General features: G+C 36.4%; 1 protein-coding gene across 2 annotated transcripts in view; it reads right to left on the reverse strand.

Moving 5' to 3' along the window:
- LOC124634817 overlaps positions 1-16636 on the reverse strand; it is a 92311-nt gene that overhangs the window by 59512 nt on the left and 16163 nt on the right. For both annotated transcript variants that reach the window (XM_047170457.1, XM_047170456.1), the window contains one exon: positions 7683-8457. In XM_047170457.1, coding sequence (XP_047026413.1) covers positions 7683-8417 — 735 coding nt within the window. In that variant the 5' untranslated portion in view covers positions 8418-8457. The remainder of the gene's footprint in view (positions 1-7682; positions 8458-16636) is intronic.

Raw genomic sequence — 16636 nt, forward strand, 5'->3', positions numbered from 1 at the left:
ACAGTATCATAAATAAAGTTACCACTCTTCGTGATCTTGGTGTGCAACTAGATACAAAACTTCACTTGGATACTCATGTAGAAAATATAGTGAATAGAGCATACAAAATGTATGGCTTTGTAATGAGAGCGTCTCGCGATTTTAAACGACCCTCTACTTATTTTCATCTCTACAAATCAATAATTCGACCACAACTGGAATATGCAGTGCCGATTTGGAATCCATATTATGCAAAATATAATGAAGCAATTGAATTAGTCCAACGCAAATACTTTCGCGCCGTGCTTTACAGATGTTACCGTAAAAAAATATCTTATAAGCTACTTCTTAAAAAATACAATATGCTGACCCTACAATCAAGGCGCACGTTGCTTGATATGATGACTCTATTTGACATATGCCGTAATAAATTTGACTGCCCCCCATTAGTTAATAGATTATGTTACCTGGTTCCTCGAACAATCCATGGGCGTGAGGTGCGAACGAGGCGTCTATTTGCTACCAGCTTATGCAAATCCAATTCTGGTAAACGCTCTCCGCTCCATCGCTTAGTGGACACATACAACAAACAGTTTGGCTCAATCGACATATTTCATCTTAACAGATTCAGTTTTAAAAAAAGGATAGTCAACGTTTTGAAGGATCGGCAGTAGACTGCGTTAGATGCATTAGATTATTATATTGTTTTTTTTTTTTTTTTTCCTCTTACTATAGTTGAATTTAAGATAACATTTTGTATGAATTCACCTGGCATAGTAATGTGGCAATTTATGATTTAATAATAACGCAGTGCACTTTTCACTACAGTTAATACCTAATTGTATAATATAACGATTTGACAGCAAATGTCTGCGTACAGATTTAGGATCACTTTTTTTTTTTGTAATTTGTGGAAAATGTAGTGGGTAGTATATTTTTTAAGATTAGTTTTAAGAACATTTTGTGTACCAATAATATACTACTGTTTGTTTTCCCTAATAAAAAAAATAAAAATAAAAATAAAATTACCCAGTGACAGCGATGAGGAGCAATTTTTTGATGCAATGTATTAGTTTTAAGTTGTATATATAAGTTTATTTTTAATTTATAAAATTAATGTAAATATTTTGTAAATATTATTAAAAAATTACTGCTGACTACATTCAAATTATTTTTGTTAATTAAATTTTATATTTATGAATATTTTTATGTATACAATCTCTTTGCTAGTTATGGGCCCCTGGTACTTTTGTTACCGGTACAAAAAGTATCGAGTCACATTTTCGGGTTTATAAAATGCCCATGTTGTCTTCACCTGTGTTTTAATGTAAACTTTATTATATGTATATGAGAACTATTAAAACCTTTACCTACATTGAAGTTTATCATTTAAAATTTCTTCTAACACTTTTATTTCTGACGGTACTCTGATACGTGAAATTTTATGCGGGTGACGAATCGGAACTCAAAATTTAAATATTAAATTATTTATTTTGCTCGAATGACCAATCGGGATTTGGTGTATGGAAAAAATAGTTGGTGACCAATCGGTACTAATGACAAATTGCGAATAACTCATAATACCACCAGGCGATGTTACAAAGATGGCACCTAATGACATTTTAAAAATGGTTTTACCTAACCCCACCTATTTACATTACAGTGACATGTATGTGTGAATTACAAGATAACTAACTACAGCATATGCTGTAGGTCTCTAACACTGTCAAAATGAACTCGTAACTCCGCTTAAAGTAAGTGTATTGGTACCGGGGAGTAATTCCAGGGTTTCATTACTTCTCTGCACGTACTTACATACGTTTAGTTCCGAGCTCAAGTATTAATTGTAACCTGAGCCCCACTGAGTAAGTAACTTTGCCTACATACTTAAGTTACTAGGTTTGTAATTGCTTGATAAAGTTCCGATATGAATAGATCATAGAACTGCCAAAGAATTGAAATCTTGCTGAGTAATATATGAGTTAACTGGTTTTTGAATAGGACAGGAATGTAGGTACCTACAAACAAAATGGGATGGTAAATAGTACAATAGGATCCGTGTACATTCTGTCTGTTTGGGAAACGAGAAATTCCCAATGTCAAAAAAATAGAAGAGAAGAATAAGATGACTAATGATACAGAAGTATAAGACGAGCTATTGGTTTTACCCGCGTCCCAAGGGAACTACCACCACAGTTTTTAAGTGGAAGAGTAACTAACATTTACGCAACTAATCTTTCACTTTTAAAAGATTAGTGTAATGTGAGTACGTGGAAGAATTAGGACAGGCGGATGCCTAAAGCCTGAGCTTTAATTAATTAACAAAAAATAAGGTCAACGTAACGCGAGCTTAAATAATAACAAGTTTCAACTAAAAGCTAGTGTTTAAATAATGAAAATGAAAGTATTAACATATGGAATTTCGTGATTTCGTGTCCTACTCCGTCACGAAAGTTTTGAGGACGTTGACATAAAAAGTAACATGTCATTATGGTGGGAAATTTATTGTATACTAGCTTCTGCCCGCGACTTCGTACGCGGATCCTGTCCCTTATGCCAGCGACTACGGGGTCAGCAAAATCAAAGATCTGAATAGTCTGATATTGAATTTTAAGGGCCCGTTGACTTGGAAACAACGGAATACGCATAACCATTAGAAACGTTCCATATATTTAATTTTTGTACTTTAACGGCAAAAGCACAGCAGACTAAACAAAACGCTGAGAACTGAACCGCAATAGACGTGACCATAGGGATAAAAGTGGTGATTCTAATTAGTCCGCATTTAAGTTGTGAGTGGCAAAAATATTAGGTACACGTATTATTACATAAAAAAAACATTAAATAGATGACAAAGTCGTGGTGACTTAGTGGAAGTCGTGGTGGTTTAGTGGGTAGAGAACCAATCTCTCAAGTATGAGCGTGCGGCTTTGAGGCTTCCAGGTCTCCACTGGTAAACTGTAGACAGTACACAGGTAAACTGTAGGTTCCGGCTGTCATTGAACATTCTTGGCAGTCGTTATGGGTAGTCAGAAGCCAGTAAGTCTTACCAAGGGGTGTTGGGTTGAGCGGGTAACCGGGTTGTGAAGGTCAGATAGGCAGTCGCTCCTTGTAAAACACTGGTACTCAGTTGCATCGTGACTGGAAGTCGACCCTAACATAATTGGGACAAAGGCTCTTGAGATAATAACGACAATAATAATGAGATACAGGCACCGCAGGACATCTGAGGCTGATGACGGGGAGTAGCGACCCCGCGGGGCTATATATACTGAGTTCTCCAGGAAGAGTATACTGTCCCCCATCTCCGGCCGGTCGGAGTGAACCATGACGGGGGTAGGTCTCACGCCTCTGGCTTGGCTTGGCCGTCCAGAGTGGAGTCGCTAGAGCAGGATTAGTAGCCCTGCTCGGAGGGTAGGTGCCTCATGGTAAGCACAGGGAGCGCGTAATCAGCGTTTAAAGTCCACCGAGGTATCCTCACCCTACAGCCGCTCATGTACCTGTTGCCCTCTTGTTGCTATTCAGTGACTGGTTCCCGGGGGCCCAGTAAGTGAGGTGGCAAGTCTCCACCTGCCATTTTTACATGTACCTAATACATTGTCATCCACTAACATCCCATCACAATAGCCCAAGTACTTTTCCTCCATAGTTAGCAATAGTTTAGCACAGAACCGGGGATTGTCTTTTTTTAACGACGTCCACCGGGGATTGTCCTTGGGTTCATTTCTATAGTGTATAAAGGGATAATCGTCGGTTTTGTGTCACCATTTCATTAAAGTTGTCTCAAAAGGGCTTCAGCGTGTTGGCTTCGGCCCCACGTTTGCCTCCCAAAAATTCGGAACTCTGTAGTCCCGAGGTCTGGAAGAGACATACAAAATAATAATGAGATATAACGAAACAAAGTCGGAGATTGGGGGCTCGTAACGCCACGTCTAGGTATGTAAAATTTGTACTAAGCAGTGACTTAACACAAAATTCAAACGTGTTGTATCTTCGTTATTATTTGTTTGTGAGAGAGAGAAAAAAAAAATACGTGTCCATTATTTTAGGGTTATCTAAAAGACGGACTAATTACTTTTTTTTGATTCGCCATACCTATTTCATAACATTCATTTCTATACATTTCAAGTGTAGTATTGCTCTTGAAGTTCTACATCAGGTGTTCCAGATCTTCGATGTTTATACGTCAATAGAGAGTGCTTATCAGATTGAACCACTTTTGCTAAAACGTCATATCTTCATATGCTATAGTCTAGCTGGGTCCCTGGAGTTCCACATCAGGTGTTTTAGATCTTCAATTTGTATAAGTCAATAGAAAGTGCTTATCAAATTGAACAACTTTTGCTAAAACATCATACCTGTATATGGTACAGAGAAGCTGGGCTCTTGGAGTTCAGGCAGACATCAGGTGTTTTAGATCTTCAATTTGTATAAGTCAATAGAAAGTGCTTATCAAATTGAACAACTTTTGCTAAAACATCATACCTATATATGGTACAGAGAAGCTGGGCTCTTGGAGTTCCACATCAGGTGTTCCAGATCTTCAAATTTATTATCTCAGCTGAAAATGCTCATCACATGAAACAATTTTTGCCATGGCACCATTTTTGTATCTCTTATAGTTTTGTTGGTCTGTTGGAGTTCTGCATCAGGTCTTCAAGTTTCGAAGATAAATTATAGCCTATATGTTGACCAGGCTTAATACTGATACAACAAAGAAAAAATCATCGAAATCCGTTCAGTAGTTCGGGAGATTAGCGTGTACAAACAAACAGACATACAGACATGCAGACATACAGACATACAGACAGAATTTTTTTTTTGGATTTGTGCTCCATTACTGTTTCTAAACCCCACCCAATTATTATTTTTTTGATATATTCAATGTACAGACACAGTTTTTTTACAGATTTATTATATGTATATAGATATAGAATAGATGTACGAAGGTAAGGTATGAAAAAATCTGATGTGTATGAAAAATAAAGTGTCAATAAAATATGTATACAGGGTGACTTGCTATTCGAAGTATATCCAAAAGGGCTACTAGTCAATTCGCTCGAATTCAACTGGCAAGAAAATTCCAATCGAGACTTTAAAAAAATATTTTTTGTGTATGCAGCACGTACGAACTCACGAACGCCTTTATTATTTAGCTTAGTTAAGCACAAAATGTAACTGCTTTTGACATTTATATGAGCAAATATTTTCGAAATCTTCTCATCAAAAATACTGTTATTTTTGTGTACCTAATTTATATTTTTATTACAAAAACCTAATTTAAATTGTATAGTAGGCACATTTTTACTCGTGTGTAAAATCTAGCATTCATGAAATGCTAAATAGTAATCAGTAGTCATAATAATATTTTATGTAAAAAAATAAATGAAAATGTTTTATTTATAAAAAAAAAAATACTTTTTAAATTATGCAGACTTAAAAAAGTTGTTTTTGGTATGTGTTGTAGATTCGTGGAGGCTATTTTTTTAAATAAAAATTAGAAATGTCGTTTTTTTATCACATCCTAAATCAACTTCGTAAGGTAAAATTCAAACCAAGGCAACTCTTTTTTATTTTAAACTTCTTTTTTAACCAAAATCACAAACTTTTTGAGAAAAAGCAAGTCAAGTGACGTCACACAATGTTATGTCACGGTTAACAGTTTCCACCAATCAGCATTTACGATTCGCACGTCCCGATAATAAATATGACGATAACCTTTCAGTTTAGTGTCGTTTATCATTTGTTCTCGGAACGCCGAGGAAAAACACAATGTCCAATACAAATGTATACCATATCGAAATAAACTTGCGTTTAAAGGGGATTTTTTACTATCACTCGAGAAATCAAAAAAGAAAATTGAAAAGATCGGAATTTTATACTGATTCACAAAGTACAAAATACAGGTAAAACCGCGGGTATTAATAAGTGCACCGGTCAATAAAACAATGCAACGCGTAACCTTACCCTTGCACGGCATACCTCGTTCGGCATTGTCGGCAAAGCTTAATGTGAGAATCAATCAATGTCGGATAAACGGCATAATAATCCCGGGGTCACGTGTTATCACACACTACACTTATCCGCACTTGAAACTTGTAACTACACCATCGGATTTCACGTCTTTTTCACTTTAAAGTCGATTTGTTCACGTTAAGAATTCGATAAGAAAGTGTTCGAGCGGCGACCGAACACGCCAACAACCGGGTGCCGAGTGGCGCCATCATGAAGCGCGTGCGCCTGTAGCTTCCTTACACACGCAAAAACAAGGAATGAATGGGTATATAATGAATAATCTTGAAAAACGGAACGTTCCGTATCCGTGTACAGTTTCCTGATTCCAATGAGATGTGATGAATGAGTGAGCGCGATCAAGCGTGGCGCTGAACCGATGTGTTTTTACCACGAGTAGAAAGTTGAACAACGACTTTGTAATGCCATCGATTCGCGTGGATGTGAAACGTAATAACATACGAATATTCGCAAAATTAAATATTAGCGCTTGACCTGGGTCCTGAACTATGGAATAACAAAACGTGTTATAGATTCCTGAAGTATCAAAATGAAATATTTCGTTGTTTCAGCTTAATGCATAGACAAAACCAGATCAAGATCAGGTGTTTATTACCAAACCGGTGAAATACCAGCAACTACAAATAATATCTAGCCTGCTTTGAATAACTACTGCCTACGCTTGAGGCTAAATGTAGGCTAGTTGAATACCGTATGTCGAACCAAAAACCTTGGAAAATAACACTCCAAAGGAATTCTATGCTTTGTGGATTGCTAAACAGTTTGCCAACACCCAGGTCAAACTATAATGCTTCACAAATATATTACAGTTAGTCATTGTTTGCGCAGATGCCGCGAATATAGAGCACAAGTTATTGAGCAAATACCGATACCCGTAACATATGAAAAATGCCTTCTCTACTCGTCTCAAACATCGAACGGTATAATATGTTAACGGCCATATATTTGGAGGATCTATCAACATTTGCAACCAACATGTACGACAGCGCTTTACATTATGCATGTAGGTTTAGAAGCAATCTACACATCCTTATAGGTCTATCATGAAACGCTTGCTACATTTTACGATTATTTAAATTATTATCTTGAAATCACGGGATGTCTTAAGATACAACGAATTTACGCTGTGATATTGGCAATAATTCTTCATCAAGGAAATCTTTGATAAACATTATGTATTATTCAGATATAACGTGTTATAAATTAAAATGTTATGGGAAAATTATTATTATTAGGTAAACATATGGGCAAAACCCTGCACAAGGAAAACTGGCTTAAGAAGATCACTGCAGGACAAGGAAGTCAAACTCAAAAAGTTTTTATTAAGAGCCGATTATTACTTGTCAAATCATAAATCTTGGGTTTTTCATAAAATCCGGGAAAATACGCAAAAAAACAAATACGACTAATTCAGATTTGAATTACTGGTATCAGTCGATGATAAAGTTATTAATAATCTGCCTAAATATCCTTGGAATACTAATAACACGGCCAGCTTGAATATGCACGATAAGCACAAAACTGAACCCAACCAAACGAGCACGAAAACGACACTATCAAGATCTAATTACCATTAGTAAACGTTTGTTGACTGCATTCCTAAACGCGTTGTCGTAGGTCACTTAGCACTGTTAAATTAGTTGGACTAAATTACTTAAGTGGAATTTTACCTTATCGCTGTCTGTGGAGAGCGTGCCGTAGCCGTACCAGCTCCGGGCAGCCTTCAGCCGGGGCTCCTCGCGCGGGGACAGCAGGCCGCTGCCCCATCGCGCGAGCCCCTCAGCCACGGCCGCCACGCTCGGCGTGTTCGGGCTGCCATTCGGAGTGTTCGGAGCCGGCGCTGACTTCTCAGCCACAGGCGGCAACGTCGGCCGAGCACAACCCGTCCGCCTCTCGTAAATCCTCTTCAAAGGCTCATCTATATCCGTCTCCAACAACCCCTTCTTATCACTTCCTCTTTTAATCTCATTAACCCTCTTCGTTTCATCTTTCTGAACCCTCTTCGCCTCAGCATCTTTTCTTTTCACACTCTCATTAGAGTCCTGTCGACAAAGCAAAGCCTTTTTCAAACTCTCACTCGAGTCTTGTTTTGAGATCTGACCCTTCTTGTCTTGCTCTTTGCTGGATTTCTTATCGTCCTTAGATAGCAGTGCACGTTTTAAGCTATCAGTCGAGTCTTGTTTGTTTATCAATTTGCGCGGGCATTCTGTGTTTAAAGAGTCGGTCGTTTTCGATATGAGCAGCTTCGAATAGTCGTAGGGAGTATGATCGTTTGAGGGTGGGTTGAGTTCTAGAGATCTTCTGTTCTTCCGCTTGTCCGCTGGCGCGATCTGTGCCTTGGCGGGCAGCAGGCGGCGCGGCAGGAGGCTGCGATGGTCAGCGAGGGGTGACTCCGGACGCAACATCTTGAGCGGCGATACTGAACTGCCGCGTTACTGCACTCGCCTGCAACAACAGACAACACAACGTTAGTCATCAAGGCGTTTAACCAACAAATTAAAGTGTCAACAAGTACAGCTGTCATTAGGGCCACTTTTGCGTAAGCAAAGAACAGCCTTCCGCAGTGTGCAGGTCATTACAGTGTTAATTATCTCTACAATGTAATCTCCTCGTTAAGCTACCACGGAGACATTACCGTGTCAATATAATTAATTCAATGTCGTTGCTCACATGAGGCATTCCGGTATAGCAAGACTGTTGTATGTGAATTCTCATATCACGCTGTATTCGAGTGCCGTTGGGTACACGAGGGTATCTACGAAATCATATCGTACGAAACGTCACCAGATACCTAATTTAATATCTTAAAGGTCTAGGTTATCTCGTCGACCATATGTTAGCAATAGACTTAAATGAGATTTATGGACATTAATATACGTTATAGATTCGAACGAAACTCAAGTTTCCAGGTTTACTGGGCTGCGTAAATTCTGAAACTCTCCCCACAAACATTAAAAACCCAGCCCATTTGTTTTGATTAATCACAAAACAAGAAGACTTATCAGTGTTCCAATAATGAGCAGTTTGCATTACCGTCAACCGCAATTTACTAGAACAAAGAAAACACTAGTTGTAGTGGTCAGTAATCAGTCATCTACGTACAACATCAAACTCGTACGTAATGTAGTAGTAGTAGCAAGTATAATAATAACAGCCCTTTGTAATAACAGTCTAGTTAGTGATATGAAAACCTTTTGTCAGTTGAACCACAATGGAGAAGGCCGGTATGATAATGATACTGTGTTTGGCATATTTTAACTACAGTTTGCGGATTTACGTTTAATTTGGTCAAAGTGATTTTGGAGGTACTTTTCCTATGGCTATGTTTAACAGGATTTTGACAGAAAAAGTCTCATCCTTCTTCTTGATGCGCTATACTATACAACACTGATTACTCAAGCTCATCTAGAAGTTACATCCATTGACTGCAGTCATGTATTGCCTCGAAGAGGTATTCTCGGTCTCTCGTCGGACCTCGGTTCAAGAAGAAGAAAAAGTAGTAGTAGAAGTCGGTTCTCGGTCTGATCTCTCACCGATCCGATTACCAATCGACTTAGAGAGTGATAGGAAAAAGGTCTCATGAAAAATTCCTTTACCCATATTTTAGGCACACGGTTTTTTTTTCAAGGCTTCTTTAATGAGACCAGTAATTACCGGTTTTCTCTCTAAACAAGTTGTATAGCTAATGAACAAAGTGATACAGAGTATGCTGTAACGATGCGCTTACACAAGTGATAAGAAGACGTGTCTTAAGTCATGTACGAGGAGACATTTGTGATAATACTGTTGATTTTTAAGAACCTGTTGCTTATGGTGTAATGTGAGAAATGGTTAACATTGGCATTCTTCCGGTATACAATGACTTAATAGTCTTGTACAGTCAAGTCGGTCCTCGTAAGGAATATTACGCGAAAATTCCTTTAATTCTCCTTTAATTCACATATAATTTCCGTACATATGTTCATGTACACAAAATAAGGTCTAAACTTAATATTATAGCGAAAACAAACAGACTACATACCATAAAATAGCACCAAACCTTATCTATTTCAAAGTCACAAAGCAACATTAACCAACTTCCGTAGCGGAGAGTAATTTCATCATCATAATAATCATTTTATAATAGTGTATAATTTTCAAATTACTGGGATAACACTTCTTATACGGAGAATCAAATTGGGCCAGTGCGTGTTCATAATGACAGTCCATCAAAATCAACTTAAATATCAAAGACTTCAAGTTTTTATACTAAGCCTTTATTTGATGAAGATGTCAAATGTACGACTTTAGGTGTTACTAGTATTTACTGTAAATATTTGTCTTATTTTATCCTTTTGTAAAGGGTACAAAAATATCCTGCAAAATAGAGGCATGAGCATGATTGATGATATTACTTAGTTTTCTATACCAAAAAGGTCCCAAAATAAACTACAATGAAGCCCTTGGGAGTTATTGAAAGTTGAAAGCTTTTGCTGTATTTATTTACTCAGTTTTTGGTGAGCACAAGCAAGCAATGTTATGAAAAGTATACAAAAACTAACTTGACTACAGACTAAAAGGTCTCAATGAAGTTTCGCAAAGTGTTCAAACAATGAACCATTTCGCGAGCACAGAAACTGTGACAAACAATAAAAGCTGAAATATCATGAGAAGCAAAGTTTGTTGATACATATTTTAGCAGGCTTTTTCCTTGATAATAAAAGCAGAACCATACACGAACCATTTCATCATCATCATCACATGGAGCTACTGCCTGTATTCTCTAAAAACACCTATCGTATACATGGATGGGCGACCATCAATGTCTTAATGTTTACTGGGAAAAAATCTACAAAAGGGCAAAGGGCAGTAGAAAAAGACCAGTAGTCAAAAACCAAACAGGTAGACACTAGATAAGCATTTTATAACTCGGTCATTGCCAAAGTAGTCATTATGAGTTTTAGTTGGCCATAAGCCACATTAGAGGGTCGAAAGGTTGTCGAAAACGACCAAACGGTTCTATGTTGTTGTTGAGTTAAAAATAGGACCGAAAATGGATGTGTCAGGTTATAAGACTTGGATGTAACTAAGCAGAAATCATGACGACATTTCTATCCGTTAGAAAGTGTCCTCATTCGTAACAAATATCTATTGTCTTGGCGTGTTTCCAACACCACCGGTAATTGTAGTTAATTGTTGGCTAATTAGGCATTACTTTACCGGTACTCGGTACAAGAATACGGCGTTATCTTTGTTTAGTTGTAACCGGGTTACTATAGTCGCAATCGTTTAGCAAAAATAATAGACAAATTAGAAAGTGAGTCTAAATAGTCGCATATAAGGTAAATTTCTTCTGTTCTAGAACTTCATCATGTTGTTGACAGTGGTTGCAAACCCTGATATGATTTCGAAGTAGCTCCGGCAACTGTAATTGGGTTTTCCACGTGGAGCCCTACGGCTAAGTCAATTTGCCGCTAATGGTTACAAATATCCAAGTCATACTAACCTTCTGGCCTAAATATTCAAATACATATTCGCTTCATCCCTCAATTTGTCGAGATTCATTAAAACTAGAACGTACTAGAAATATCAAAGGTCACACGTGTCCCGTGCTACATAACGACATCCATTTCAATCGCTTTTTTATTCCCTAAGCTGAACTACGATTGCATTTTCTCTCAAATAACGAGTATTTTATTTGCACACGTGTAGGTATTTCGCAAAATCGAAAGCTAGAACATATCCCTTCTCGGAAGTTGGGTGAAAACTTATCCACCATACCATACATGATGTACAGAAATTAGAAGTATGTTAGTGAAATATAGATGATGATTGAAAAAGTGGACAAGTATAAACTACAACATATCCAGAGCGATCGATCTTCCAAACGATGAAATGACTTCAGTACTCGAATATATGAGGATCATATTTCACAGACGCACTCACTACAATTTCATAACTGCACACCTAGCGAGGTAATCAATAATGCAAACATTTTCCCGGGCGGCTGTGACGTCACGTTATGTTCTGACGTCAGCCGAGCTATATGAAGCTAGATTTAGCTTCCAGTGAATCACCGGGAGATATTTTTAGATTTTATTCAATAGAACAGTTCAAAGAGATTAATTAGTCCAATGTAGAGTTGTTTTCTTTTCATCTGTCTGTGTAAGATGTTTTTTTCGGCTGAATTCTAAAACTGTTCGAAGGTATTTTAGGCTTTGAGCTTTTAAGGTTATCCTTGAAAACTTACTTTACTTATCATGTCATAAAAAAGTGAAGCCAAGTCTTCATTAGCAAATATCGCTGCTGAAGAAAGGTTTACAACCAAGGTTATTTTGAAAACTGTAAACAAATACTGTAAGGAAAAGCCTCCTAATATTTAAGATACCTTATATCATATAAGGTTCACATATAAGTTATATGTCCTGACGTCAAAATATCATCCTGTTTACCACATTTCGGGACGACATTACGAAAACAAAATAGCAAGCCGACATACACATTTCATTTTATTATAATACAATCGTTTACACAAGCAAGGTTAACACAATGAGAAATGATTTATTTATGTAGCCATATTTTAACGTTTATGTGACGAAACAATAATATTTAGATTGTGGTGCGTTTCATTAAAGCTATTATTCTTACTGGCGATAATTCATTTGGAAATGACTGCCAGGAATCTGAAATATTTGGAAGGGAGGAAGACGATGCTACATTTCAACAAGCCATCTTAGAAGATTGGATTCCAGTCGAAAGGATGTTCAAAACACGGAGAAGCTCCGAGTTGAATTGAAGAAAAGTAAGCAAACTTCTGGAACAGTCAATTCAAAGAAACGTGATGGATTTCAAATAAAACTCCTCGACGAAAGAAACGAAACATTTTTTCAAACTTACGTGGGTGGTCGAATCCAAACCAGAACTTTGAATCTAGGTTCATGATTGTTAAAAGTTCTAGAATTCAGTACAAATGGTACAATAAGCCAAGCTCTAGTTAATCGGGCATACATTATGTAACTTATATTAAGAGAATTATCCATAGTGTATAATTTCGAATCCATTTCTGAAAATTAAGAGGACAGAACAAAAATAAAAGATCAAGTAGATACTCAATAATTTTCGTATCAACAAAAAATTTCAAGATACCAGTTTCCATTGCTTGTGTAAATAATTAGGACACTAAGTATACTTTTCGTACCATTAATTTGATGTCCAAGATATTTTGTGCAAATATTTAGTCTACAATGATGTGGCTGATGACGTAACGTGAACAAACATAACCATTTTAGTTACAACGTATACTTTACTAACTTGTTATAAATGTTGTGGTATAATCTCGGAGATCTTGTAGTACATCCAGGAAAGTAATGACAGAAGTGTTATCATGGATTAGATAAGACAAGTTAAAATCATTAGAGAAACCAGCCTGCAGCCAGCATCATTGTTATTGTATTGTGTTGTTTTTTATATTTCTAGTTCTATATTTTGGGCAATACTGAATTCAGGCTTCATTATTAAATAAGCTGTTTCTTCATATCAATTTGTATCTTCTGCAAAATATTTTGGGTTGGCACGAAATATTAGCACGTTGTCCGTCATGTGTCTGTTTGTTTTGCTGTCGGCTCCGATGATTGTGTATTAGATGGCCATTAATTTATTTAGCATCATCTATTGGATTAAGTTAATCAGATACTGTATTTATTGTTGCTTGGGTAGAAAACTATTGAATCTTGTGAAGCCTTTTTGTTATAGGAAATCAAAACCTATCATGTTCGTTCTTAAGCCTCTTATGTACCAGGGCCGCGGTAACTCTTACGAACAATTCTCCAGCCTCGGCAGGCTTTGGCCCTGGTGCCCTGACACTCTTAGAAGAGCGCGTGAAGCAACACGCGATGCCGACATGGGCATGTTGTCTCCTAGGAGACGGAAGGACGATGAGGCACCCGAAACTCACCGCCCACAGACCCACGACTACGGTGGCCGGGATGAGGAGGCGAATTCATCTTGTGAAGCCTAGTGTAAACGTGTTTTGTTTGGGAAGATTAAATATCAATAGGGTAAAGGCGGGATAGATGCCGCAGTGGGATAGATGCCCCATTTTTGAAAAACCTAACTTCCCATGCTCGCGATTAAGAAACAACCGTTTAACTAGAAGCTGCAAGCACCCCGCCCCTAAGTTAGCCATGCGCCGTCGAGGGATGAGGTCGCGTTTCGCTCGTATGTGAATTCATCTCCGCGGCGAACTTAAAGCGAGCGTAAAATTTTTAAAGGTGAGTATTTGCTGTTGTATAACTTTGTAAGTAGATATTAATTCCGTCTATTTTTTTATTACGTATGTATATTGTTTCATGAAGTATACATTTTGATATAAATAGTTGCTCTATTGTATTTATTTATTTAAAAAAATACTAGGGCATCCATCCCTGTCAAAAAGGATAGTTGCCCTGATTTTTTACGGTATAGGTGCCCCTAGGAGCATCTATCCCTCCATACACCACGTATACCCTGAATATATTATAAGTGCTTTGAATATATATTTTTAATATATTTTTGTGTTTTTTTTTTTATTGTTCATTTGTTTATGTATAGGTATTTACACTTTTTATTGATTACGAATGATTTACAGTTCAAACAGTGAAGATGAAGACAATTCACCTAAGGACAAAGTTAAGGGAAAGAAAACTAAATGTTTGCAGGTAAAGAAGACTAAAAGAGATGGACAGGATGAGCCTAAAGATGCAAATAAAAATAACTGCATAGAATGCTTTGAAAACTATGAACAAACAAAGTCTAAATCCAACTGGATTCAATGTGTAATGTGTCAGTACTGGTTACATGAAACCTGTACACTTTTCAGAAATTTTTGCTCGAGATATGGAAAACTTAAAGCACTGCTAAGTACATTGTGTTATTTTAGTTTTTAAGAAAGAATGATTTTTATGATTTTGCATGTTGAAACTTAATAATTAATATTTTATAATAAGGGTTTAAAATTTAAAATACATTATTTTTGTTGAACAAATACTTTTAAAATATTATTGTGTTAATTTTAATTAATCTGATAATGAATATAAAACAAATTAAAAACTGCAAAATACTTTTCATTTCAAATAAATTAAAGTAAAAAAATATATAAATATTATTAATATAATATACTTATACAGTATGAAGGGCATCTATCCTTGCTAGTATTTTCAAGGTGGGGCAACTATCCATAGGGGTAGGCATCTATCCCCAAAAATTGAGTTCTACAAAAAGCTAAAATCTGCAAAACGTGTAGTATATAGGACCAAAACGACAAATCACAAATAAACATAAAGGATTAAACTAGTTACATTCATAGGTGTTATTAATGTAGAACCAATATTTATTAAATTAGAAGCATATTTCAAAAAGTGGGGCATCTATCCCGCCTTTACCCTATTGCTGTTAATAAAACAAACAGTGAATGGCAAAATAATTGATTAGCGATGCCAATCACGTAGAGATGTTTATGGTTTAAACCTCTTATGGTTTTTTACAATAAAAGGTTTTGACAAAAGTGTTATTTTCTTCATGGCTAAGTAAATATTTTTGTCAAATACTTCTTCACTTACACATGTATAATTCGTAACTTAATGGATTCAGTTGATTGTTAGATCAATCTTGTAGACGTCAAAGTAGATAATGAAATCTGAAATATTTCTCATGATCGTCACGGTATTACTGTGTAAGTTATTTAAATAAATACTATCTACATAAATAATAAAAAAACATTGACGTCACTAGGCATTTTTTAACTTCACACGTTTTTAATTCTTCATTAAAATACTTAGTAGGTACTCTGCAATAGCACAGTGGGTTAGGTCCTATTGTGCTACAAAAACACAAACCGTCTTACCACAAAAACTTTTTAACGTCAGTTTAAGACTTGTCTAAAAAAATGTCAAATTATGACGTTGACATATGGTTCATTTTGGAGCCACATTTTTTTTAGACAAGTGTAAAACAGTGTTTAAAGTTTTTGTAGTAAGGCCATATATGTTTAAGAATTTAAATAGATTAAATGGATACCCTCTTTACATTATATTTTTATTATGACAGTATGTCAATTGACAGCTCTTTTGATAAGCCCTTAATATTAAAGGGCGTATTTCGATCGATAACGCAATACGATTTGTACAGCCAGCTTCAAAAGTAGTTGAACAACTCTGTAGGCACCTCTTAGAATATTGATTTGTTCAGCTATTTTGGACACAGAGTATATAGTAAACAAATGCAGTAGCAATAAATACGTATTTCTTTGCTAAGGCGATAACATTGTTTTTGCAAGTGCAATCTTGACTTCTTGGTACTTCAAAACACTCGTTATCTCGTCTGATGTCATAATTTTGATGATATTTGTCACTCAGCGCTTAAAGACGTATTTCAGTAGGTAAGTTTTATTGTGAGAACGACATAATGTGATATTCTATGAATTCCGCAGTAGGAAACTCCTGATGAGCTATCAATACGATGACGATTAAACCAATAAACAATTAAAAACTAATAATACGTAAATACTTTTCTGTAGGTTACTTCCAGACCAATAAAAACTTCACTTCCTTACCCTTAGGCGTTCCGAATTAAAACACCTACATCATCAGAAGAAAAGTACGCTACTTTG

Source organism: Helicoverpa zea, chromosome 12 (assembly GCF_022581195.2).
Source record: "Helicoverpa zea isolate HzStark_Cry1AcR chromosome 12, ilHelZeax1.1, whole genome shotgun sequence".
NCBI classification, from domain to species: Eukaryota; Metazoa; Arthropoda; class Insecta; order Lepidoptera; family Noctuidae; genus Helicoverpa; species Helicoverpa zea.